The 27113-nt window shown below is 37.3% G+C and overlaps 1 protein-coding gene across 15 annotated transcripts in view; it reads right to left on the minus strand.

Annotated features, from left to right (window-relative positions):
• TRIP12 (thyroid hormone receptor interactor 12) overlaps positions 1 to 27113 on the minus strand; it is a 151608-nt gene that overhangs the window by 52501 nt on the left and 71994 nt on the right. For 14 of the 15 annotated variants that reach the window (XM_066345266.1, XM_066345268.1, XM_066345277.1 and 11 more), the window contains 5 exons: positions 23008 to 23113; positions 19300 to 19436; positions 12889 to 12972; positions 11726 to 11821; positions 2528 to 2676 (listed from right to left, as the gene is read on the minus strand). In XM_066345266.1, coding sequence (XP_066201363.1) covers positions 2528 to 2676; positions 11726 to 11821; positions 12889 to 12972; positions 19300 to 19436; positions 23008 to 23113 — 572 coding nt within the window. The remainder of the gene's footprint in view (positions 1 to 2527; positions 2677 to 11725; positions 11822 to 12888; positions 12973 to 19299; positions 19437 to 23007; positions 23114 to 27113) is intronic. The other variant, XM_066345276.1, reaches the window with a different exon arrangement.

Consider the following 27113-nt stretch of genomic DNA (forward strand, 5'->3'; position numbering starts at 1 on the left):
CTGATAACTCTTTTTGTTAATACACACACATTCTCTCTCTCTCTTTCTCTATTTCAGCACCCTGTATCTCAAATCAGTCACTTAAAACACCTACTCTAAACTGAAAGGGGGTTCTCATTTTAACAGAAAAAGTAACAAGTTCTCCAATTCTTAAGGTGGAATGAACCTTATACAACCAGGTTTGGGAAGAACTGCTATAAAAAGATTGACTCCCACCAAAAATGACTATTCACACAAGTGTCTAATAATGGATATATATATCTATATATCTATATCTATATATATATATATTCACAATATTCAATTGTGATAAAAGGTAAATCTGGACAACTCATTAACAAGTCAATAGCATGAACTGACTCATACAGGTCTAGTAAGCACTTAAACATAATCAAGAATCAGAAAATTAAGCAAATTTGACTGTGTCAACATTTTTGCCTACATTTAATAGCTTCTTTAGTTAATAAAAACTACATCCTAATAGTAGACAGTATAAGGTAAACCTAGTTTTTTGTTTTTTCGCTATTTATTTTTTAACAAACAACACTAACAAAACAAAAAAGTTTAATTTGGGAAACAGAAGCCAGCTACTGAAGAAATCCATAATTTGAGCAAGAAAATTAGCATAGGCCAAGTATAAAGAAAGTACAAAGGCTAATATGGCTTTCACGAAAATTCAGGAATCAACATGCAAGGCATTATTAGAGTAGAACTAGTAGGATTTAATAGCTAGCTTTCATTATCCAAAATCTCAGTGGCAACAGGTAAAAAAAATTACACTTAATCTTTATCAGCTCCTGCCAGAGCCCAGTCACCCAACAACTAAGAAAAAGCAGAAAAAAAGACGATGTCACCTTTATTTGAGTCTTCATTCAGCTCTCTCAGCACTCAGCTTCAGATATAATTTGATAATGTGCTCAAATAGAACTGGATATACCAACCATAATTTCATTTTTTTCAATTTTATTAAATATGTAAAAAAATTATATATGTATTTTTAGCTTCCAAGGTAAAATATGCTACGAATGTATTCATGATGTTTATGTTAGTCTTTATTGATATTTTATTCAGACTTAAATTATAGCCAATTTCTTTAATCTTGGACTCTGAAAATTTACAATGTTATTTAAAATAGTGGTTTTCAACCTTTTTACACTTGGCAACTGGTGGAAACAGAATTATTCCAAAGACTGCTAAAGCAAAAACCACCCTGAGCACAAGTGAATTCAACTAAGATCACTAGGTCTATCATCTTCACACAATATCAGGGTGGTTAACTCTTTTGCAGACTGGCACAAAATTTCTCATGGACCAGCCCATGGACAGGTAGTTGAAAAACACTGAATTAAAAGACATTTTGCTCAGAGCCTATACCCTTCTGTTGTTTCACAATTAAAAAGCTTAAGCAGCCTGACCAGGTGGTGGAACAGTGGATAGAGCGTCGAACTGGGATGCAGAGGACCCAGGTTCGAGAACCCAAGGTCACCAGCTTGAGCGTGGGCTCACCTGGTTTGAGCAAAGCTCACCAGCTTGGACCCAAGGTCACTGGCTTGAGCAAGGGGTTACTCGGTCTGCTGTAGCCCCACGGTCAAGGCACATATGAGAAAGCAATCAATGAACAACTAAGGTGTCACAACGAAAAACTAATGATTGATGCTTCTCATCTCTCTTTGTTCCTGTCTGTCCCTCTCTATCCCTCTCTCTGTCTCCGTAAAAATAAATAAATAAATAAAATTATTTTTTAAAAAGTTTAAGCAATTAGGTTTAATAAATCCTAAATATTAATACATAATCATGTTGAAAAATCATTAAAAAATTGTTTTAATTTTTTTCGCACAGAGAAAACTAGATAGAGGGTGACGAAGGACAATCTGACTTTGGGTGATGGGTATGCAACATAATTGAATAACAAGATAACCTGGACATGTTTTCTTTGAATATATGTATCCTGATTTATTGATGTCACCCCATTAACATTAATAAAAATTTATTTATAAAAAAAATTTAATTTTTTTCTATTGTGGGTATTGTTTTGTTTATTTTGGGTATTTTTTTCATTTTTGTTTTTGCTTTGAAAAATTAAAAAAGCATAGGCTGGAAGGATCCATGTGATGTTTTGGCTTGAAGGCTCTGCTATACACCAGTTATCAAACATGAGGCCTGTATGGTCCACAGCCAACCCACAGGTGAGCTACTTATTAGTACCACACATATCACAAGAACAAAAGAGAAAGCATGTAAATGTCAGCATAGTATGTCAAAAGGTCAACAATTTTAAATTTAAAACTAGTCGTATCAAAAGTATCAAAAGGTGGAGTAACCACTAAGAAATGGTTTAGAATATTTATTAATTTCACATTAGCAATCACTCACAATATCTGTAAGCAGGAAATGGAAGAACTAAGCCACATTACTGTTGCTTAGTTCTGTCATGTTTTAAAATTCATAATAACAGTAATTATACTTTCAGTAAAACACTGGCAACACAGAGAACAACTGAGATAAAACCAGGGGAAAACTATCTTACCAGAGCTGGAACGACACTCTTGACAGGAAACCCTCCAAGGGTCTCCTCGTTTCCCATGACCAGTAATTGACACATTTCAATAACTGCCTGGAGTTGCTGGCTTTCATCACTTGCTTGTAGTCCTTGCAGAAGCTGCTGGGCCTTGGAACCTTAACAGGGAAAAAAAATATTATTTTTAAGTTTCAGGAGAAAAAATTATTACTGGGTAAAACATGTGACCCTGTATGTTAGCTGGTTGCTTATCTTCTTCGAATCCCAACCAAAGAATAGGTCTACATCAGGGTTAGAAGAGGCTGTTGATAATTCAAGACAAATACACTAGTTGAATTTACTCTGCCTTAAAGTGATCTCTGTTATACATTTTTGTCTTAATGTTTATCTATTTAAGTGCGACAAGTTGGTTGGTTTTTTAATGGCTAAGACAAAATATATCCATATGACTAATATAAACTTACTGTTAACATATCTGCTTTTTAATATATTACATATGTGTGTGTGCAAAAATTTTCTGCAGAAATAAAAGCCTGTTAAACAAAACGATGCCCAGGACTTGAAGGAAATGTCATATAACTCTAAAGACTGGCACCAGAATAAAAGGAATCCTAGTAACAGTGACAGTGCAAGGAAATAAAAACAGAGGAATACATCTAACAAGAGAATGGAAAGAACAAGCTAGTAATCTCCAAAATCACCCCCCCACACACACAAATGGAAGGACCTTTGCATCTCCTCTTATTCATTTGCAGATGCTGTTATCAGACTACTGAGAACTACTTTTAAGGCTCAAGTCCATTGTCCAAACAATTGAAAAATGCTAAGACTCACAGGGAAATAAGCTGTCAAAAAGCTGAGTAAGACACTCAAAAATAAAGTCTCCAACTGTGTTTCAACCTTTCACGGACACTTTCCTACCTGTGATCACTATTAATTCAATCAACACTAAACAAATTTGTGTCTCCTGTCACTTTCAAAGGAAACTCTTCTTAACACCTTTTCAGCTTGTTCTTTCTGCATTGAATTTTTTCTCTCTCATATCATTAGGTAGTAAAATGAATGGAAATAATTTTGGAAAATATCAATGAAAACCAGAGGTTTTATTTCAGTAAAGCTTCAATGTATTCTTGGAAGGCACAAGCCCTTAACAGGACATCGGTGATCCTTGCTCAAGGTTTGTCTTCTTGATGATTTAAGACTGTGGCTCATAGTATATATGTACAAAAGCTTTTTAATCCACTCGTCCACTGATGGACACTTGGGCTGTTTCCAGATCTCTGCTATGGTAAAGAATGCTGCCATAAACGTGGGGGTGCATTTCTCCTTTTGGAACAGTGCTATGGTGTTCTTAGGGTATATTCCTAAAAGTGGGATAGCTGGGTCAAAAGACAGTTCGATTTTTAATTTTTTGAGGAATCTCCATACTGTTTTCCACAGTGGCTGCACCAGTCTGCATTCCCACCAGCAGTGCAGGAGGGTACCCTTTTCTCCACTTCCTCGCCAGCACTTATTCTGTGTTGTTTTGCTGATAAGCACCATTCTGACTGGTGTGAGGTGATATCTCATTGTAGTTTTAATTTGCATTTCTCTAATGCAGCGGTTCTCAACTGTGGGTCGAGACCGGCGGGGTCGCCTAAAGCCATCGGAAAATACATAATGCATATCAGGTATTTACATTCCGAATCATAACTGTAGCAAAATTACAGTTATGAAGTAGCCACCAAAATTATTTTTTGGTTTGGGGTCACCGCAACATGAGGAACTGTATTGTGGGGTCACGGCATTAGAAAGGTTGAGAACCACTGCTCTAATGGTTAGTGATGTTGAGCATTTTTTTCATATGCCTATTGAACCATCTGTATGTCCTCTTTGGAGAAGTGTCTACTCATTTCTTTTGCCCATTTTTTGATTGGATTGTTTTGTCTTCCTGGTGTTGAGTTATACAAGTTCTTTATAAATTTTGGTTATTAACTACTCAGCCATAAAAAATGATGACATTGGATCATTTATAGTAACATGGATGGACCTTGATAACATTATACTGAGTGAAAGAAGTAAATCAGAAAAAACTAAGAACTATATGAATCCATACATAGACGGGACATAAAAATGAGACTCAGAGACATGGAGAAGAATGTGATGGTAATGGGGGTGGGAGGGGAGGAAGGAGAGAGAAAGGTGGGGGGAGGGGAGGGGCACAAAGAAAACCAGATAGCAGGTGACGGAAGACAATTTGACTTTGGGTGAGGGGTATGCAACATAATCAAATGTCAAAATAATCTGGAGATGTTTTCTCTGACCATATGTACCCTGATTTATCAATGTTACTGCATTAAAATTAATAAATTAAAATTTAAATGCAAATAAAAAAGACTGTGGCTCATGAACTACGTAACTATCACTGCCTTCCTACTTCTACCATAATTAAGAGTCCATCTAAAAATATACTGCAAGAAAGTAAAGTTCAAAGGGATACTATCTTTAAATTTTCCAAACTTAAATAATATCAATTCTAGTTAGAGCACGCTTATCATTTTTGTGTTCAAATAATGTGGAAGGAAAAATAATATGAGGAGGAAGTAATGAGTGAAAACAAAAGAATCCTCTGTTGCTTTTAGATTCGTTTTTAAAGGATGAAACAGTTGCTATAATGTACGCCCTAAGAGCACAACCACCTTTAAAAAAGAACAATTGACACATATGCCATTGGATACCTTCTAAACACTGAGGCTGGCAATTCTAAGGCAATAGATTGTTCTGGCAAGATCAAAATCATCATGAACATCCACTGGAGGGTATTATGCTAAGTGAAATCAGCCAGAGAAAAACATATACCATATGATTTCACTTTCTTGTGGAGTCTAAAAAACAAAATAAAGAAACAAAACAGAAACAAACTCTTAGATACAGAGAACAAACTGATAATTGCCAGATGGAAAGGGTATTGAGAGGCTGGGTGAAAAGGTGAAGGGATTAAGACATACAATTTGGCAGTCACAAAATAGTTACAGGAATGTGAATTGCAGCCTAGAGAATACAGTCAATAATAATACTGTAATAACTTCGCATGGTGTCAGGTGGGTGCCAAACTAACCAGGGGATTCCCTTTATAAGTTGTATAAATGCATAACCACTATGCTGTACACCTGAGACCAATATAATAGTGAATGTCAACTCTAACTGAAAAATAAAAATTTAAAAAATAAACATAAGAGTCTCAGGAACCACCCAGGAGTCTATGGACCATACTTTGGAATCAGTTTCACAGATCAGGGGTGAGTTAGCAAATATTTTCCATAAAGAGCCAAACCCAGCTTCCTGCTTATTTTTGGACTGCTTGTGAACTAAAAATGACTTCTGCATTTTTAAGTAGTTGAAAAAATTTAGAGTAATATTTTGTTTGTTAGTTCATTTTGACAGACTTATAGAGAACAGGCTGACTGCTGTTGGCAGGAGGGGGAGGGGCTAAAGGGATTGAGCAAAAAATTAGAAAAAAGAAAAACTCATGGACACAGACAACAGTTTGGTGACTGTAGGGGAAGGGGGGCAGAGGAGAGTGTAAGGGGGATAAGTGGTGATGGGCAGGGACTTACTTGCAGTGGCACCCACAATACAGTGTACAGATGCCTTGTAGAACTATACACCTGAAACCTATATAATTTCGTTAATGAGTGTCATCCCAATAAATTCAATAAAAAGGAAAACAGTTATATTTTGTTACATGTGAAATTGAATGAAAATAGAAATGTCAGCCTCCATAAATCAAGTATTACTGGAATACGGCCATGCTAATCTGGGTACGCATGGTCTGTGTCTGCTTTCATGTCACAGTCCCAGAGTTGAAGAGCTGCAACATTCACTGGGGTCTATAAAGGCCAAAATATGTACTACCTGGCCCTGTACCGAAAATACAGCCTAGACAGACAAAGAGAGTAAGACTGTAAAGAACTTCAACTGAGGAACTAGAATCCATACTGAAAATCAAGTAACTGTTTAGAACAAAAAACCATAGTATAAAAAATTGAAAATACTGACCAGTTTAATAAAGGACTGAATAAGAAAGCATAAAAAAGAATTAGTGACTTTAAAAGCTGTCCAATATAGTTTTCAAACTGGGTAAAAGGAAAAAAATCTCATGGAAACAAAAAGAAAATGGAGTCAGAGAGACAGATTGAATGAATCCAAAGTTTGAAAATGTATTATCTTGATACTCCCAGATGGAAGAGAAGGAGGATATTTGAAGAGATAATGAAGTACGAGAAACATTTCAAGAGATACTGGCCAAGAATTTTCTAAAACTGATGAAATATATCAACTCGATTCAAAGATTCAGGGAAACCCAAGCAAATTAAAAATCAAAGAAAATATTACAAAGTCCTAATATAGTCAAACTACTAAAATTTAATTATATTTTGAAAAAGCAAATTTAATAGCCAGAAGAAAAGGACCTTACCTTGAAAGGCCAATAGTAAGGCTTTAAAACAAAAACTAGAGAAACTAGAAGACATTATAAGTGCTAAAAATTTTACAACTGGAAAAATGTCTTTTTTACAAACTAAGGCAAATCAAAAATTTGCAGGAAAAAAATCATTACTAGCAATCATTTACTATGTGAAAAGGGAGTTTTTGGGCTAATGGGAAACCCTAAAAGAAAAAGAAAATGCAGGAAGTAATTAAAGCGAGTATTGAAATGGCACCTATGTTCTAAAATGACAATTATGTCTTACTGTGTTTGTAACATATGCATAAGTAAAAACAAAGCATCAAGAATGGAGGTAAAAAGAGTTAAATTATTGTAAAGTTCTTATACAGTTTATGATAAAATTTATTATAAAGTAGGCTATAATAAACCAAGTATATGCGTTATAATCACTAGGGTAATCATTGAAAGAAGTACATAAGGATATATTACTAAAAAGTGAGAAGAATGATACCACGCGCTATTGCTATACATGACTGGCAAGAACACAACAATGGTAAACTCCAAAATAGGGTGATTATCACAGCTGCCAAATGTTATAGGCATATTTACCTTTTTACACAGCAGTCCCCCTTCCAGAAATCTATTTTACAGAAAATAAAAGGAAAAGCCATATTTCACTGCATCACAACCAAGACTGGAAATTACCTAAATGATTTAGCCAGTTCAACAGGAAACTGGCTAAATAAACAGTAGCACTATGGTGCTTTACAGAAGGAAAAAAGAAATCTTTCTTTTGCAGTCTACATATGTAGCAACCATGGAGAGTGAACACCAAAACAGATTGTTATAGCAAGGTAAAGTGTGTAAATTTTAGCACCCTTATCTAAGAAAGCAGTGTGTGTGAAGTAGACAACAAGGATTTGTTTTCGTTTTCTCAAGTCAGTAACACAAGAGCAAGCCATAAAATTAACAAAGGTTACTTGGTGAGGTAGGAAGAAACAGGGTAAATGAATATCAAGCAAAGAACTGACTATGTTTTTGGAACTGGAACTTTTGGCATGGGAGAAAGAAGATACAAAATAAAGGCAATTAAAACCCTGCAGCCCTGAATTTAAACTGGCAGTTATTAGTATGAATTTATGGTTTTTATTTTAAAGATAAAATGCAATTATTTCCTAGGTTTGTCCAATAAAAGTGTCTAATAAAAATGATCAAACCAGTGGCAATGAATATAACTAGAGCCCAGACTGGGGACTATAAATACCCTTCCATTTTTAAAAATCTGGGCTCTGAAGAAATGTCTGATTTCAGGTCGACGGTATGTGCAGGAGGCAGTGGAAGGAGCTGAACTTGCCACATGAGAAAGCAAGGAAGTTATCAAAAACTACTGAGATCATACCAAAAAGATTCAGAAGTCAACCTCAAAGAGAATCCATCATTATCCAATGACCGGACAATTTAAACATCAAATGAAAACCACTGAAATGTCTAAAAGACGTCTCCATTCACTGACAACAACACTTTATAAACAGTAACAGCATTTTGGAGAATGCAAAAACCAACTATTTTGAAAACTGGTAAATAAAGCGGAGGAAAAAAATTTAAATACCAACTATTCTCTGGCAGAGATATTCTTTATATAAGTTTATGTCTACTAAATTACTCCTTTTACTTCTAATGAGTGAAAACTGATCATTAGACACAGGGTTGTATCATTTTGCAATCCCTGCTATAGGCAGTGATTCATTTCACCGTTTTAAAGAGACAATCAGACTTGATGTGCTTCCTAACATTAGAACTGACACCGCAACTTTTGCAGTCTTTCCTCACTAGGAAAAGAAAATAAAGAATCAAACTTGAATCTGAAAAAGCCTCTAGATCCCACTACTAGTTTATAAGAAACACACTGACATATGAAACATTTGAGACTATGGAAATATGGCACAGGTTGGATACTTATTATTAAAGGAATTATTGGTTTATTTTTCAAGTGTGATAATATATAGTAATCTGTGCATGTGTTTTAAGAAGTATTATCTGGAGCTAAATGATGAATGTTTATAGTTAAATTATATAATACTTGGGAATAATTTCAAACTAATATGTGAAGAGGGATGTTGGTGAGGGTAAAGATAAAACTGGCCATGAAGTAGGCATTGCTGAAGCCGGCTTGGAGGGTTGTAACACTTCTCTACCCTGATTCTAGTCTATGGTTTACATTAATTCCACGGGCAATGGTTGACCCTTTACACAATTTTGCAATGTTTTAATGCTAATACCCTTAGGTAGCCCTGCACAACTGTTCTTCTCAACCTTTTCCCCAGAAATAAAGTGGTAAAATAAATAAAATCAAATTTCTCTTTAAAACAACACAAAAAATTTAAGAAACACATTAACTCATGGTAATGTACAGATTGTATTTTAATCCTGATTGAATGAAACAAAATTTTTATGTGGATTTATGAAACTGGAACATTTGAACTCTGAATAAGATACCTAATAACAGTAAAGATTTAATCTTCTTAAGATACCCACAATACTGACTAAATACTTTATGTCCCTATTTTCATAGTTACAAATCCAAATACATGCATATGAAGTGATACCTAAGTTAGCTCTAAAATCATTTGAGGAGTGAGGCAAATGGCTGAAGATATAAATGCAACAATGGTTGCTATGGACTGATAATTATGTCTGGAGGTCTTGGAGGTTATTATACTATTGCACTCTCAACTTATTTCCCATAGAGCCTATCTTTTTCAAGAGAAAGATCGTGTCATCCACTCTTCTAAACCCTTCAAAGGCTCCTGACCACCCTACACTTGCTCCTGGCCTGCCAAGGTCCTCCATGACCTGGCGAGAGCAAACCTCTCCAATTTTGTCCTCCATCCCTCCTCCCCTTCCCTCTTTCCATGAGCTCTTTCTCAAATATGCCAAGCTCCTTCCCTCCACGGGGTGTACTTCCTCTGTCCCCCAGACCTGTGCAGAGTTGGTTTCCTCACCTCAGTTAAGACTTCACAAAGATCACCCTGCCTCAGAGGTGTCTCCAAGCAGCCCACCTACACTGCTCCAGCAATTACCCTGCACTCTGACCCAGTGCTGTGTTCCGTCACTGTGCTAATACCACCTGAAAGTTTACTGTGGAATTGTCTTCTTTACTGCCAGGGTCACCCTCTTGCATGAAAGCTCCATGTGGGCAACAACTCCCCTTATTCTGTTTAAGACTCAATTTAAGACTCAACACAATACCGTACTGAATAAACGACTCTAAATAAAAATCTACATTCCAGTGTTCATGAGAACCCTGTAACAGTGTATGTTACTTGAGAGCTGAGTATCAGCGCAGCAAAACAAACAAAAAACAAAAGTACAAGCTGCTTCTTAAATTTCCTGTTACATGCTAAGATCAGGATACTGAAAAACCCTCAAGTACAAGTACATATGTGTGAGCACATGTACACATTGTGCATTAAAAAAACTCTGCATATCTGATAGAAAATTATAAGCACGCATTAGTAAGATCAGAGTTAATAGAGTTCAGAAAATTAACAGATTTCAGAAAGTAACATTTCAGAAATTCTCAAATTAATCAAGGCTAAAGTCCTCATTTAGCCTACTGATTCTATGGGAAGATTATCAATGGAGTTAATAAAACATGATTAAATATAAATTTTGCTCAAGGAAGCTAAAGATAGTATCCTATACCATAAAGAATTTAACTAGCTTTGCAATTATGCAAAAGTTATGCTTAGTTACAAATTAAGACTTTAAAAGTGAAGTCATGTTGTCAAACCATATATGACAAGATCTCTGAATCATAATGCATTAATTTGATTTAACTGAGCGTAGTAACTGGGACTGGAATTCTGCTGAGAAATCTTTCCGTTTAGGCTCATATTTCCACTGTCTACGGGTTAAATTTTATTCAGCCATAAAAAACTCAAGATGTAAACATATGCAAATCATATCATCAAATGCTATAATAATCAATGTAATCACATGAGAATTTTTTTTAAATGAGAGGAGGGTGATAGAGAGATAGACTCCTGCATGTGCCCTGACCAGGATCTACCCAACAACCCTCAACTGGGGCTGATGCTCGAATCAACCAAGCTGTCCTCAGCGCCTGAGGCTGGCACTCAGACCAACCTAGCCCACTGGCTGCGAAAAGGGAACAGATAGAGAAGGGAGAGTGAGAAGGAAAGAGAAGAAGATGATCACTTCTCATGTGTGCCCTGGTCAGGAATTGAACCCGGGACCTCTGCACTCAGGGCCAAGACACTCTATCGACTGAGCAAACTGACCAGGGCCTCATACGAGATTCTTTACTCTTCTACAGTTCAAATAAAGAGTCAACCATGCTATAAACTTTCGGGGTTTTTTTTGTTTATTTTAATTTTTATTCATTTTAGTGAGGAGAGAGAAAGAGAAGGTGGGGAGGAGCAGGAAGCATCAACTCCCATATATACCTTGACCAGGCAAGCCCAGGTTTTGAACCAGCAACCTCAGCATTCCAGGCCAACACTTTATCCACTGAGCCACCACAGGTCAGGCCCAAATTTTGGTTTTCAAATGATTCCAATTCAGTAATCAAAAATAAAAGTACAGAAAAAAATCTTAAGAGTATTTGTATATAAGGCAAGAATATGCAAAAGCTTTATTTTTAAAAACAGGTTATTAAAATTCATGAAAACTTACATCAATATGTAAGCAATAAAAATAGCACGTAATTAATTATTACGGATTTGGAGAAGACAATAAATTTAAAAGTATTTACTTACTAGCTCCACTTCCAATTGTTCTGTGGAAAAGTTGTGACATCCGAGGACCAAGAGGACCAAACAAGTGAGGAGGAAGACCCCTGGCCTCTAACAGGGCTAAAGAAAAAAGCGCAGGAGTAGTTCAATTGTTAATGCAACGAATTTTACCTAAAAATTTCAAGAGGCTCATCACCTCACAAAACTGATTTAGACAGTGTTACATTCCATTCTGAACTCGAAGGGAAGCTACATTAAACTTTCAAGACCACTCTCATATTAATTATATTAATATGAGTTAGACCCACCCATGTGCCAGCAATAAGGCAACTTAAGGTTTTATGAAGGTATTAAATTGTATCAGTGAGCCAGCAGGAACTGTGTGAACAGTCCACAAAAAACTCAAAGTAAATATATACTTATTTTGAAGAAATTATATGTTAAATACCCTTCCACTGTTCTTCCTCTGATATTTTCCAATCATGTACTGGTCATACAAGCCTCTAAAACCATGAAAAATTATTTTTATCAGTTCCAAGAAAGTGGAAACCTGTGTTCATGAGAGTTCTAATCAAAGAGAGACTGTTTTTAAGTTACTTCAGGAACTTACAACAATCTGAAACTTATTTATAAATAATATATTTCTTGTAAGTCTCACAACTGGTAACCAACCATCTGAAGATGATAAAACTATATATACCTATCCACTTAGAAAGAGCATATACATAAAAATGCTTTTTAAAGGGCACTTATAATATTAAAATACTTGGAGTTTATGTCACAGTTTACATTCATTGAAACAAGTGATCAAGAATACAAAAGAATGTGGCAAAAAAAAGCACTCTACTAGATGCATTACGTTATTAGGTACCAGAAAACAATATAGTAAGCTACCCCCTTTCAAGATCTTCCTTAATTTGTTACCAGCTACACATGCGAACATAATGACGATTTAAAAACATTCAAAATAAATATATGTAAAATTCTGTTTAGCTAACAGTAAAAAAGAGGAGCCAGGAGATCATTATCCAATTCAAAATCATCAAATCACCCTAACTAAGAAGCTTTCTTGGAGGTATAGGCATTGCGAGATTAAGTTCAAACAAGCTTATCTCAATTTTAACAAAGAAGAGTAGTAACAGGCAGCTCATAGTAATGTTTTCTTATAAGCTCAAAACTGTCTTTACCTTGTAATCGTCCCATCTCGGAATCATCTGATTCACTCTCCCCAGAGGTGGTCATGCCCACAGCCCCTGCTACAGAACTAGAGGCTTCCAAGGAGGGGAGAAAAAAGGCAAGAGTTAAGAGAGGAAACTTAAAGTCATTATGTCTGGTTTATCTTAAAAAAGAAAATGGAGTTTTACAAACTACAATGAATAAAGGCAATTAAATGTCTGCCCATTGCACACTAAGCGGTTCTTCTAGGCTTTGCCTTATAGCTTTTATGAAAAGATGGCTCAACTTCAGTGCTTCACAAGCAAAAAAACACAACCTTTGTATTGCATTCACACATGCCTTATATAAGAGTCCTTATACCTTTATTGTTCCTAAAATTAAGTTTTGTCCTGAGCTCCTCTACCAGAAGTTCATGAAGATAACAATGCTAACTACTGATATTGAATAGATGGGCAAATCCATAGTCACAAACATAACAGAAAGCAAAACTGACACTTGGGGGAATGTTCCCTATAGATGTGTTCCTTCTTCCATCTGCTTTATCACTAGACTATAGTCTTAATAAAATCTTTCATCTGTTTCCTTTAATTTCGAGAGTATATAAAGATTACACTCTTATTTCCAGGACAAAATATTAAAATACACAACTAACAGATGACTGCAAAACACTGTCCTACAAAGGAGAGGGCAACGAAGATGTCAAGTGAAGGACGAAGAGTCCAGATTCAGAAGGAGTCGACTACCCCAAATGCTAATCTGATCTGTAATCAGTCTAAGCAAACAGGGATTCATTCTGCTATGAATGTGACCAGGAGATCAAACAATATTCCTGTACAATTAGCAGGTTACTGTTTCTCCTTTCAGTGTCCATTGAGTTCTAAACCATGTTTTTATACAGATGAAAACTTAGGTACAAACCACCTCAACCACGATACCATAAGCCAGGAGTCCCCAAACTACGGCCCTCGGGCAGCATGCGGCCCCCTGCCGCACTTCCGGAAGGGGCGCCTCTTTCACTGGTGGTCAGTGAGAGGAGCATTGTATGTGGCGGCCCTCCAACGGTCTGAGGGACAGTTAACTGGCCCCCTGTGTAAAAAGTTTGGGGACTCCTGCCATAAGCCCTGTAAAACTGACAAACAGTGACAGAATATGCAAGCCAGGAAGAATATTTTTATCATCATTGTTTAAAGAGGCACATGGGTAGCATATGAATTTAAAAGAGCTTTTCTGAAGAAAGGGATGCTAATGTACCACATCAAATGTGTGTTTTCTTAATATTTTTCTTCATACCTCATTAAGTATTTTCTATCATTTCATTGGAGTTTCTTTTTATTATAGAAAAATGTATGGTTTATGACAGGAGTCAGCACACTGGCCCACAAGACAAATCCCATCTAGCACATCAATTTGTAAATAAAACTATTAGAACATAGCCAAACTCACTCATTCACATACTGACTGCAGCTGCTTTCACACTATGCCCACACAGCTGAGTAGTTCCGACAGAGCCTATATAAAGTCTAAAACATTAACTATCTGGCCCTTTACAGAAAATGTGAGCCACGCCAAAGTTTGCAGTTATAGAAGCTAACAGAATGCTTACATTAAAGGGTCTCAGAGTTTAGCAAGGTCTATACTTCTGGTAAAGAAAAAGAAGATAATCAATAACTGTACTCTCCAATGCTACTTATAGGTGGCATTTATTAAATGCTTACATTATATGCAGGCTGTGTCTACATGTTTCCTTACAGTCATACAAAGAGGTATTCTAAGCATTATCACGCACACAAGAAAACTGAGGTTTTGAGGTCACTTGCCCAAGGTCAGATGGCTACCAACGATCAAGAGTTGAACTTATAGCAAGTCTGATCTCATAGGCTGTACTCTTTAAAAAGTAAATGCTATAAGCTCCTTAAATATATTCTTCAGCAGTACTTCTTCATTCAAGGAGAGCTGCTTCTTCACATGATACAGAAACTTGCTAAAAAATACTGTTATTAGGGCCCATTTATAAGTGAATTTGAAGGGGTTCTTAAAGCTCTTAAATGTGCTTTAAAGCTCTACCAATTATGTGGAAAGCAAATACAAAGTTTTGACAAATTAAATCGATGGTTTTCACACACTCTGGAACTACACATTTTTTTGAGAAAAAAACAAAAATTCACTTGTAAAATAATGCTGGTCTTTTAAGTTTATCAATGTCCACTGGTCTTGAAAACATTCTACAGATCTACAACCCACACTTTTAAAAGGTTTCACTTTGTTACTTTTAAACATTATTCTAATGACTTACATAATAATGACTATCTCAAATCTCACTGCCTAAAGACATTCACCAAGACACAACTTCTTATTAGAGCTGCTAAGGCTGTAATAGCAGGGCCCCAACCTTAAGGAAACCACAGAACCACTACAAGAAAGAGCAGGGATATTCTGTTTTTTAAAAATTCCTTTTTAGAGGAAGAGGAAGGGGGAGGGTAGGAAGGGAAAAGAGGGGAAGGAGGGGGGAAGGGGGAAGGTAGAGAGGGAGGAAGAGGGAGGGAGGGAGAGAAACATCAATCTGTTGTTCCACTCAGTTATGCCACCATGCTGTCACTGGTTGATTTTTGTTTATGCCCTGGTCAGCGAACGAACCTGCAACCTCATCATGTCAGGACAATGCTCTAACCAACTGAACTACCCAGCCAGGGCCAGGATATTCTGATTTTGAATGGCAGTGAAGTACCTGTTTTGATGGAAATCAGTTACTGGACCCTAAAGAAAAAAGATCCTTTGACAGTCCTTTGATGGCAAGTGTTCAGTATGTTTACTGTAAATCCCTGTACGTAAGCTTTTACCAAATTAGATAAATCAAACTAGTCTAGTCTATTGATGGCTGTTTGTAAAGTCATGCAGATAAGGAAATATAATCAATAATCAAGAGTTAATGAGAGTTCTTTAGTCAGGGCGAAAAACCTCCTTGGGCAACATGCATAAGATCTGTCCTCAAACATGAATAAAAAGTAGGAGCATCAGCAGAGAAAATCCAATGCCAGGTTTTAAGAGGTGTGGATGTTTTTTTGTTGTTTAAATTGGCATCACTCCCATCTGGTCTCAGCCTATTTTCAGAGGATCACGTAAGATAGTGTCCAATGTACAGATGATAGAAAACAATGGAGAAAATTTGTTGTTTAAGTCAGAATACAAGAATTTTATTATGGAGCTTCAAGTTTTAACTCTTGCACAGATGCAGCCTCTTAGGCAGAAAGCAAAGGCAAAATATCAGAATGCTGACAGAATTCAAGTTAGTTGACAGAAACCAGTAAAGGCTCACCAGATACCTAAGTACAGGAGACAACAGGAAGATTTCTTTTAGTGTCATGAAACCTTGTGAGCAAGGCCAGAAGAATGTTGTTAGGAATATAAATACACCTTTTATGAGCCCTGGTTATCACATGACATGGTAGCAATCTGAGCTGTAGTGGTCCTAAACAAAAGGAGAGAAAAATTAAAAAAAAAAAAGCCGAGTTGGTTTCTACAAACCTGATTCTCCAATTCTCCACTTTACTATCTCAAATGTTTCCTGACCAGGCGGTGGCGCAGTGGATAGAGCGTCGGACTGGGATGCAGAAGACCCAGGTTCGAGACCCCAAGATCGCCAGCTTGAGCGCAGGCTCATCTGGTTTGAGCAAAAGCTCACCAGCTTGGACCCAAGGTCACTGGCTGGAGCAAGAGGTTACTCGGTCTGCTGAAGGCCCATGGTCAAGGCACATATGAGAAAACAATCAATGAACAACTAAGATGTCACAACGAAAAACTGATGATTGATGCTTCTCATCTCTCTCCGTTCCTGTCTGTCTGCCCCTATCTATCCCTCTCTCTGATTCTCTGTCTCTGTAAAAAAAATAAAAATGTTTCCCAGACAGTATCAGCCATAAAAAGGGGTGCACAGTTATGATGGAGCCCAAACTACCCCCTGCCAGACTTCTGGGGCGCTTAACATTCAACCTCACAAACTGGCACTTCTATGAAAAGCTAGAGGTTGGGCTCCCCCCCCACAGTATACTTCAGACCCAGCAGGGACACTGTTATCAACAAACTTCCCTAAGTGTCAACACACTGGCAAAGTCAGGGTGATATAAGCAAGTCAGCCAATGCTTTAATATTTTCATGTGAAAAGAAAAAGAAATGCACTTATTTCAATGATTCCATTGAAAGTCAAGAAGATAGGATCTTAAAAAATAAGTAACACTGAAAAAATGAATATACAAATAACACTCAAGAGATTAAATTAATCTCTTTAAATTAGTAATACATTATTTCAAAATAAGTGCTTCAAACGAAGGGAGTCTTAGCTGTGTAAGAGCTGCAGAGAACAGCACTTGCCACAGACACTGTTATCATCACCAATCTATATTCCCCACTCACTGACACAGTCCTGTTTCCTTGAATTCCCATCTTACATACTGATAAACTAAAGCACATTACACTGGTTGTACACTTGAAACTAATATAATATTGCATGTCAACTGTAAATGAAAAAAAAAAAAGTTAAAAGCCCATGACTCTGAAGAACGTCCTATAAAGCTAGTAAGCCATCCGCCTGTTTCCCCAGAGCTGCTGTCACGTGAGGCAGAATTCCTGCAGGCCCCACTAGGGATCCAGCCTTCAGAGTGTAACGGAGTGAGTGTGGCTCTAATACCAGGGAACGAGCCACATGCATCTTCTACGTAACCTTGGAAAATACCTAGGTCACGCTGTGATTTCCAATGAGTGATAAGAAAACATAGGTGAGTGCTCAGGTGGGCAGTCTTAAGAACTTAATATTAATAACCCCTTGAAGCTTTTATCCTCTTAAGTAAATATACCAGGGAACAAAATTGGACACACCACCCCCTCATTCCAGCTTCTAATTATATTCACGTGAATTAAACTCTTATAATCCTAAGAAGCAGAATGACACAGCCATTGTAAATATGCACTTCTTTTCTAAGACTTGGATTTGACAGTCACACATCTTAAGTCTGTAATTCAGGGCAAGCTTAACCATTATGTGCTCAGGTTTTCCTCATTTATAAAATAAGGACAACAACATTCACACCTAAGCAGGCTGTTTCGACTATTCAATGAGAATATATGTGAAGTGCTTAATACTGTGTCTGCAACAGGGCGAGTGCACAGGCCGTAACTGTTTGCTATTGTAATTACTGTAATGAGTCCACTTTAACTACATACTCAGCAGCTCCATTTCTGTCATCCATGTGGGATTTGCCCCACTTCCATGTTCAGACTTGAAATAAACATTAAAACACTGAGAAGGAGAGGCTGTGTACCATAAAAAGCTTCAAAGAACTGCATGTCCAATGGACTGTTATTTTCCCCTAAATCTACCATTTAACTTTTCAGAAAAACTATTTGAGAACGAAGTACAGAAAAACATCCCCTCCTATCAGAAGAGATGTTGTAAGTTCACCAAGTACATAACGGGAAAGTCAGTGGTAAAATGTAAGGCTGGACAGAAAGCTGAGAAAATAAGGCATAAAACATGGACAGTGGCAGCCAAACCAGAACCTTCCTGACAAATGAGGACATATGATCAACCACAGGCACTGAAGAAAAGCAACACATATTCTAATATTAAACAATAGTACATGAAAGAGCTTTGTTCAAATGTAAGAATATCTATGCCTACATAAAAACCAATGTGTTATCTTGATTTCATGGAATCTTCCCCATAAATTTATAATGATGAACTGTACCATTTTTTAAAAATTGGATCTTAATGCTAGTGAGAAATGTTCATGACAAGCTACATTTAAAACCTGTTAGCCACAAATAGCCATAGAAGTATTAGCCTTCTTTTGGTATTGTCAATGGATACACATTTAGAGCTGAAGGAGGGAGTACAGAGGGGGTCCTGAACTTTTGCTATGCTAAGATATCAAAAATAAAAACTGGAAACCCATAAGAATATAAATAGTATTCTTGAAGTTGCTTAGATTGAAATTGAATATTTGTTAAATTTTAGGGATTACAACATTCTAAATTAAAATTTACATATGTACAAAGTGAATTAAGCCATATCCTTACAGTTTTTATTATAATGAATTAAAATTTTCAAACAATGGCCAATTAACATATGTCGTCATTAATATAAGAAACTTAAATAGAAATAGACATAATTCCTCCTAAAAATCCTTTCAATATAAGTAGCACAAATTTGGATTTGGAAAAAAATTAACCACTGAATCCAATTAATAAAAAAAAAAAACCCAAACTTATAAAGTGAAACCAGAGCAAAAGAATGTCACTTGATGATAAGCGTCTAGTACATTTCTGTCCCCTCTCTTCCATTACATTTGATATACTTAAAAAGTAATTGATCCCCAAATAAGCCAGTAAGATACAGAGATGCATCTTAGGGCTAAGCAGTGCCGCCCTACCTGCAGCTCCTTGGGGAGTGTCGTCCGTCCGCGCAGCTGAAGAGTTGACCGTCTCCTGGCTGCTCTCTGGGTCTGCCATTTTCTCCTGCCGACGAGCTTCAGCTGCTCCTCTTTTGCCCAGGCCAGAGCCTCGCCGACTGAACAGAAAAACGCCATCACAGGCAGCACTACCAGTGACCAGGAGTAATGACACACAGCACAAAGCTCCAATGCATGTAGCACAAAGCCAGTTTCTTCTTGTTACACAGAAATTGTTGCAGAAAATCGCGATGGGTAACAACTAAGGCTGTATATTTAAAATTCTTCCAAGTTATATCACATTCACAATACAAGCTTTTGTGCTGCTATGAGCTGTTGTCATCCTTACAGAAAGAAAGGATTTTTAAACACTTCCAATTAAATGAGAAAGTGACTCCTTCTGCAGAGACAATTCAATTCATTTACAATAGATCCTTACTTCCAGGGTAAATAATGAATCAACAGAGACTTTCAGATTGATACCCAATTTGCCAAGCTATAAATTAGTGGGAAAAGAAAAAGAGGTGAGAAGATGGAGAAAATTCCTATCACCTAAGTTTCAGACTCTGTAAATCAAAATATACCCTAATAATGGACAACAGCTCCATCTTTTAAAATAAAGAATTAAAGATTTAATATTTATAAATAAAAACATGAAAGTTGTGAAGATATTGTTTAGAATTAAGGCACAGTATAAGGTATTGAAAAAAGAATGATCAGTCATTTCTCATGAAGCAAATTATATTTTATTAATGACTTTTTTCTATTTTAATAGAAAAACAGGTAGAAACAAGACTTTCCTAAATTATTACAACTTAACATGGTGTAAAGGGCAGCTCTCCTAATTTCTTTAGGAAATGCAGAAACCTTAGCTAAAAAGTGTTTTAGACTCAAGTCAAACTACAGTGAAATTAGATGCTGTCTAGTAAAGAAAAAGAAAGAAGCAGACATGTGAATCAGGCCCTGAATGACCAAAGAGCACTGAAGAGTTTGTTCTTCCAATTATAGTAAAAGAAATCCATCCTAAACAGAAATCTATTTCGTTAACCTTAATTTCACAGTGAAATAGCTCATTCCAAACCCAATTTGCCAAGCTATAAATTAGTGGGATTCAAATTAATTCATCCATTTAACATTTAAGTTACCAACCACATGATACACACTGTGCTAACGGCTGTGGCTGCTACACTCAAGCAGTATTAGTAGGCAAAGACAACGACACAGCTGTAGCTGATTATAAACGTGATCAGTGAGAAATCTCAACTAAGTCTGAAAAAGTTTAAGATAAGCATTCTAGGCAGGTGGCTAGACAGCTCGTGCACAGCATGACCAGGTATAGTAAATGATTTCATGTGCACTGAGAAAGTTGTCACAAGCAGAAGAAGGCTATAGAGAAAGACAAGACACTAAATTACGTGACTTCATATTAAGCTTAAAATTAATTTTTAATCACAGTAAATTCAGTTATCTCAGATTATAAACCTTGGGTAAGTGGATTCAAAATGTGCCCCAAAGTAGGACAAAAACTCTAAAAAGCAAAGAAATTTTCTCAAGAGGTCCCTGTGAAAGTACAGGCATACCTCAAAGATACTGTGAGTCTGATTCCAGCCCACCTTTAAAAAAGTGAACAGTAAGTCAAGTCCCACAAATTTCTGGTTCCCAGTACACATAAAAGTTATGATTATGCTATACTACAGACTGTTAAGAGTGCAACAGCACCATGCCTAAAAAACAATGTATGGAACCTTAATTTAAAAATACTTCATTGCTTGCCTGACCAGGCGGTGGTGCAGTAGATAGAGCGTCGGACTGGGATGTGGAGGACCCAGGTTTGAGACTCCAAGGTCACCAGCTTGAGCGCGGCTCATCCGGCTTGAGCAAAAAGCTCACCAGCTTGGACCCAAGGTCGCTGGCTCGAGCAAGGGGTTACTTGGTCTGCTGTAGCCCCACGGTCAAGGCACATATGAGAAAGCAATCAATGAACAACTAAGGTGTCAAAACGAAAAACTGATAATTGATACTTCTCATCTCTCCCTGTTCCTGTCTGTCCCTATCTATCCCTCTCTCTGACTCTATCTCTGTCCATGTATAAAACAAACAAACAAAAAAACTTCATTGCTTAAAAAAAATGCTCCTCATTATCTGAGCTGTCAGTGAGCTGTCATCTTTATGACTGGTGGAAGGCCACCAAATGTCCAACTACTTGGAAATAACTGTGAAAATAATGTAGCAACAAGAAAGGTAAAAGATAAAGTATTCTCAAAAAACTAGTATGATTAAAACTATTTGTAAAAAAACATAGTATCGTGAAATGTAATAAAATAGAGTCTGCCTATATGGCCAAGAAACCACAAAAGCAAATAGGTGTACTAACTCCAGATATTTTAAACAATCCAGACAGAACTAGAAAATAAATAGAAAGGCAGATATTTAAGCGGTCAGGGTCATTTTTTTTTTTTTTAAACGAGGGAGACAGGCAGGGAGAGAGACAAGAAGCAACTTCTAGCTGTGTCATTTAGTTGTTCACTGATTGTTTCTCATGTGTGCCTTGACCAGGGAGAGGAAGTCCCTCCAGCTGAGCCAGTGATCCCTTGCTGCAGCCAGTGACCTTGGGCTCAAGCCAGCGACCTTGGGATTTTGAACCTCAGTGTCCCAGGTCGATGCTCTATTCACTGTGCCACCACCGGTCATGCTCAGAGTCATTTTCTATGACTCACAGGCAACAAGTCATACTGTTTCCTATGTCACTACTGTCCCCACTGCCAACAGCAGTCAATCAATTGCTTTAGAGAACTACAAGAGGTACTAAGACCTGCCTACCAACCTAAGTCAGAAGAGAAAAGGTAAACTAAAGTCACTCACCCCTCACTGGTTTTTGGCACTTTTAGTAGAGAGAACAGGCCACACGAAAATGAAAGAAAACTCCTATATGGTTGGGGATAGTTAGCAGCACAAGTGCACTTGAGCCACTGACAACCAAGCTGGAAAATGCAGAAATGAAACCGCAAGAAAAATATTTTTAACTTTAATTTATGATTCCCAATCAGTTAATAAAAGTATGTGAGAAATAAATAATACACTGTATCACATCAAAGGTAGTTCCAAAATAGCAATGGAGAGAAATGGGCACAAGAGACATGAAATAGAAACAAAACTTACATTTTCCTTGCAGGTAAGGTGTTGTACTACAAAATGAAAATGAAGTACACTGCTCCCACTCATCCCTTAAATACAAGAACTGGTGCCAACGCTTTGAGATTAATTAGGCCATATTACAGCCAGAACAACAGGCATCCCTTTTGATCCATTAATCACACCACTGGGAAATTTAGCTACCTTTACAATAACCCAAATCTGCATAAAGATGCTCATTAGAGTCCTGGTACACTAGAACTCTGAAAACCACCAAATGACCAACTACCTAGAAATAACTCTGGGAAAATAATGTAGCAAAAGGAAAGGTAAAAGATAAGTGTACTCCAAAAACTAGTATGATTAAAACTTCGCGAACACATATAAATAAAAATTGGGGAAGAATTCATAAAAGTAATAATAATATTTAAATTCAGTGTCTTTATTCAATATTCAAGTGAAAACATCAGCCATCACTGAAAACGCGGAGATGACCAACTCGCTGGCAGCCTCCCCTGAACAGAACGAAGGCTCCAACCCCGTGACCCAAGTCCTCACCTGGCGCTCGCACAGGAGCCCGTGGTCTTCTGGCGCGTGCTCCGCCTCAAGCTGGGGAGCTCAGCAGGTGGAGATTCACTGCGCTTCTTGGTAGATTTTCTTAAACCTAGACATGTGAAGTGTAAAACAAACTTTTATAAAGAGAAATAAAATTAAAACTATAAAGTCCTTCAGGTCATCACCCCGTTTCAAACTCAGACTCTTCCCATGGCCCCTCCAGCGGACTGCTAGGTTTACTTCCAGAGCCCGCCTTTCCTGAGCCTGTTTCTACTAGGGAAGTTACTGTACATGGCGTTCCTGGTTCATGATTAATCTGCTCACTTTGGCCCAAACCTCATCATGAATGACAGTCCCTCTTTTCTCAAACCCTTAGAAGTTCCTACCACACCTATGTGTGTCCACTACTTTTCTCCACTAACTAAAGCCAAGAGGATTTTCTTTATGTACATGCTATATATTTCAGAACTTTACTAAATACCACTTATCACTTTCTTACATTGTCTTCATACCATCCCATTTTACAAAGCTTATATATGTATGGTTCATCAGTAAGGCTATGAGAGAACAAAATGCTTTCTTCTTTTTTTTTTTTCATTTTTCTGAAGCTGGAAACAGGGAGAGACAGTCAGACAGACTCCCGCATGCGCCCGACCGGGATCCACCAGGGGCGATGCTCTGCCCACCGGGGGGCGATGCTCTGCCCCTCCAGGGCGTCGCCATGTTGCGACCAGAGCCACTCTAGCGCCTGAGGCAGAGGCCACAGAGCCATCCCCAGTGCCCGGGCCATCTTTGCTCCAATGGAGCCTTGGCTGCGGGAGGGGAAGAGAGAGACAGAGAGGAAGGCGCGGCAGAGGGGTGGAGAAGCAAATGGGCGCTTCTCCTGTGTGCCCTGGCCGGGAATCGAACCCGGGTCCTCCGCACGCTAGGCCGACGCTCTACCGCTGAGCCAACCGGCCAGGGCAAAATGCTTTCTTTAAATCTGTCAGCAAGGAATATAAACTTGGAACTAAGATTATCAGAATGTCCAGTTTACAGAATAGTATAATTGAGGGTGAGGGACTCAATCAAGCACACTTTGCATGTTACCCTGGAAGCTAACTAATACCTTTATAGAGGTAGCAAATTCTAAAAAGGAAAGCATTTACAGGAAGTTTATTACTACTTTACGAAGAATGGGGAAGCCGCCAGAGCATCGATCTACCCTCCCCCAACGTTATCATATATGATAACATACTAGGCAGTGTGCTCTAACTAAACAAGAACCCCAACAGTGAGTGGCCTCCAAAGTCAGCATGCGTTTCCATTAGAATTGTGGCATCACACACATTAACTTTTCAGACAAATTACACATCAATTCTCCAGACCCCAGGAAGCATTCATTTCTCCCCTTTGCACCAATTTGAAGTGCAAAGGTAAGAAATTCTGAAAAGAAGAAAAATTCTTCACTTCTGATTTTGTTAAAAATACCAGGGAAGAGTCTAGGAAAGTGGTGGTGAAGAGGATTCTAAATCTTCTTGACCTTTTAGACCTTGAATTTAAAAGTTTAGATCATTCCACCTGGGATGGTGCTTACACGACATATAATGAAAGTTGCCAAGTAAAAAGCAAGCTATTCAAAAATCTTTAATGACAAAACAGAAACTACAAAGACAAAATTTTATATTCAGACAGGCATTACCACTTAGAAATGTAAAGCATACATTTCAGGCCTTTGTTTTTTCAAAATAACTTTTGTGCAAGACGTTCTATACTCCTCAAACTAGCATAAAAAGATGAAAGAATAAAACTTGAAGTGGGTAAATGAGATTGACCCAAGGGCTTACGTTTCAGATTTTATTTTTAGGTTGATTTTTTATGGCCATCACCATATTTATTTGATGTGATCATAAATCTATGCCTGATATCAATCATATACTATTTTATCTGTCTAGTCACCTGAAAGACTGGACATGGCATTTGGACAGACTCTGAAGCTAGTTAGCTTAATACAGTCAGGTATTTAGAATCATTTTTTAATGTTTAATAAATTCAGAAATTATCTTTAATATTTCAGAAAATATTAAATTATACCTAATCATCTGAATTGTGTGACTAAGTTGTAACAGACTAAAAAATGTAAAATTTATAGAGAATAAAAAGAGTGCATATTACATTAAAATGCTGCAAAGTGCTAACACTTACAAAGCACCTTAAAAACCCTGTATTACTGTCATTAACTTAGTTTATGCAATACTAAAGTATCTTTACACATACCATGATACAGTAATGGACACCAACACAAATTTCTACATCTATTAGTGACATTCAAAATACAATACTCAACTTAATGTACTGTGGACTACTTCTCTATTACTAATTTGAGGTTGACAGTATACTTTTGAAAACATTTTTTATACTTCATTACTTATGACCTATTTTATTTTAGACTTTGGTGTTTCTTTTAAACAACCTCAAATATAATTTCCAGTATAATAAAAGGTACTCATTTAAAGTGCATGGAGTTCAATGAGTATGACAATGGGTATGTATTCACCCATATAACTCCCATCACAATCAAGACAGAGAACATTTTCGTGGATCTAAAAAGTTCCCTTGTGCCCCTTGCAGTTAATCTTCCCAACACATCGAGCCCCTGGCAACCACTGATCCTCTATTTTGCTGCCATTGCCTATTTTAGAATTTCATATAAATCGAATCATACAGTGTTCTGGAGAAAAATCCACGTTGTTGTGCATACTAGACCATTCCTTTTTATTGTAGAGTGATATGGTATAGGTATTTCTTTGCATATGTACAAAAATGACCCATCCTTGGGGTTAAACTTGAAGAGGACTGTACTAAGTTACTAAGAAATAGAGCAGAGAAGAACCAAACAACAGAGTGGAATAAGAAAATATTTATAACTGAAGTCATAATGATATCATAATGTAAAATAACTTAGGCTAACTGACATAACTCCATCTAGCCTGAAACTAGGAGAGAGAACATCAAACATTTTGTTGTATGAGAGGAGTGGCTACATATGTAGAATGCTCTCTAGTGGAGAAGAGGTGTCACCGTTCGTAACATTACCTGAGCCCAGGGTGGGAGACAAAACTGGCTTTCACAAACCTTGCTGCAAAAACTGGAACCAGGGAACATCTCATGTGCTGTGAAGGCTGGTAATCAGAAATGTCTTAACAGGATTTCTAAACAAACCAAGTCAATTCTTGGAAGAACTATATAAATTCTAGGGAAAAGGAAAGTTTGAGCTGAAACAGTTTAGTACATCAAGTACTTCCTAGAAAGTGTGAATAATCTTTTTTGACCATTCAGGAAATTGACAATGCTAGAATATACTAACTTCTCAGTTTTAGAGTAACTATGGAGTTTTCTATAAAAAGCATTTTCAGGTATAGCCTGACCAGGCAGTGGCGTAGCAGATAGAGCATCAGACTGGGATGCAAAGGACCCAGGTTTGAAACCCTGAGGTCACCAGCTTGAGCACGGGCTCATCCAGCTTGAGCATGGGTTTACCAGCTTGAACGAGGAGTCGCTGGCTTAAGCATGGTATCATAGACATGACCCCATGGTCGCTGGCTTGAGCCCAAAGGTTGCTGACTTGAAGCCCAAGGTCGCTGGCTTGAGCAAGGGGTCACTCACTCTGCTGTAGCCCCTCCCCAGTTAAGGCACATATGAGAAAGCAATCACTGAACTAAAGAGCTGCAACGGAGAACTGATGCTTCTCATTTCTCTCCCTTCCTGTCTGTCTGCCCCTCTCTCTGAATCTGTTCAAAAAAAAAAAAAAAAAAAGAAGGCATTTTCAGGTATAAAGTTATGATAATTCTTATTTTTTCAGACACAAATTTATTAACTGACTTGCTTAGAGGTGCATAACTACACAATTCCTAAGCTTATTCTGAAGCAGAACAGTGTACTAATGTTCAATATACTTCTGGCAAAGTGTTAAAATTTTTCTTTACTTGTGTGTTTAAGCAATATATTTGGAGAACAAAAAAAAACACTTTAAAGCTCTCTATATAAAAACACAGTATTTTTGTAGAATTAAAACATGTTTTCTTTATTCTACTAGTTCAGTAGGAGTATTTTAATAGAAAACATGGTAA

Source organism: Saccopteryx leptura, chromosome 7 (assembly GCF_036850995.1).
Source record: "Saccopteryx leptura isolate mSacLep1 chromosome 7, mSacLep1_pri_phased_curated, whole genome shotgun sequence".
Lineage (NCBI taxonomy): Eukaryota > Metazoa > Chordata > Mammalia > Chiroptera > Emballonuridae > Saccopteryx > Saccopteryx leptura.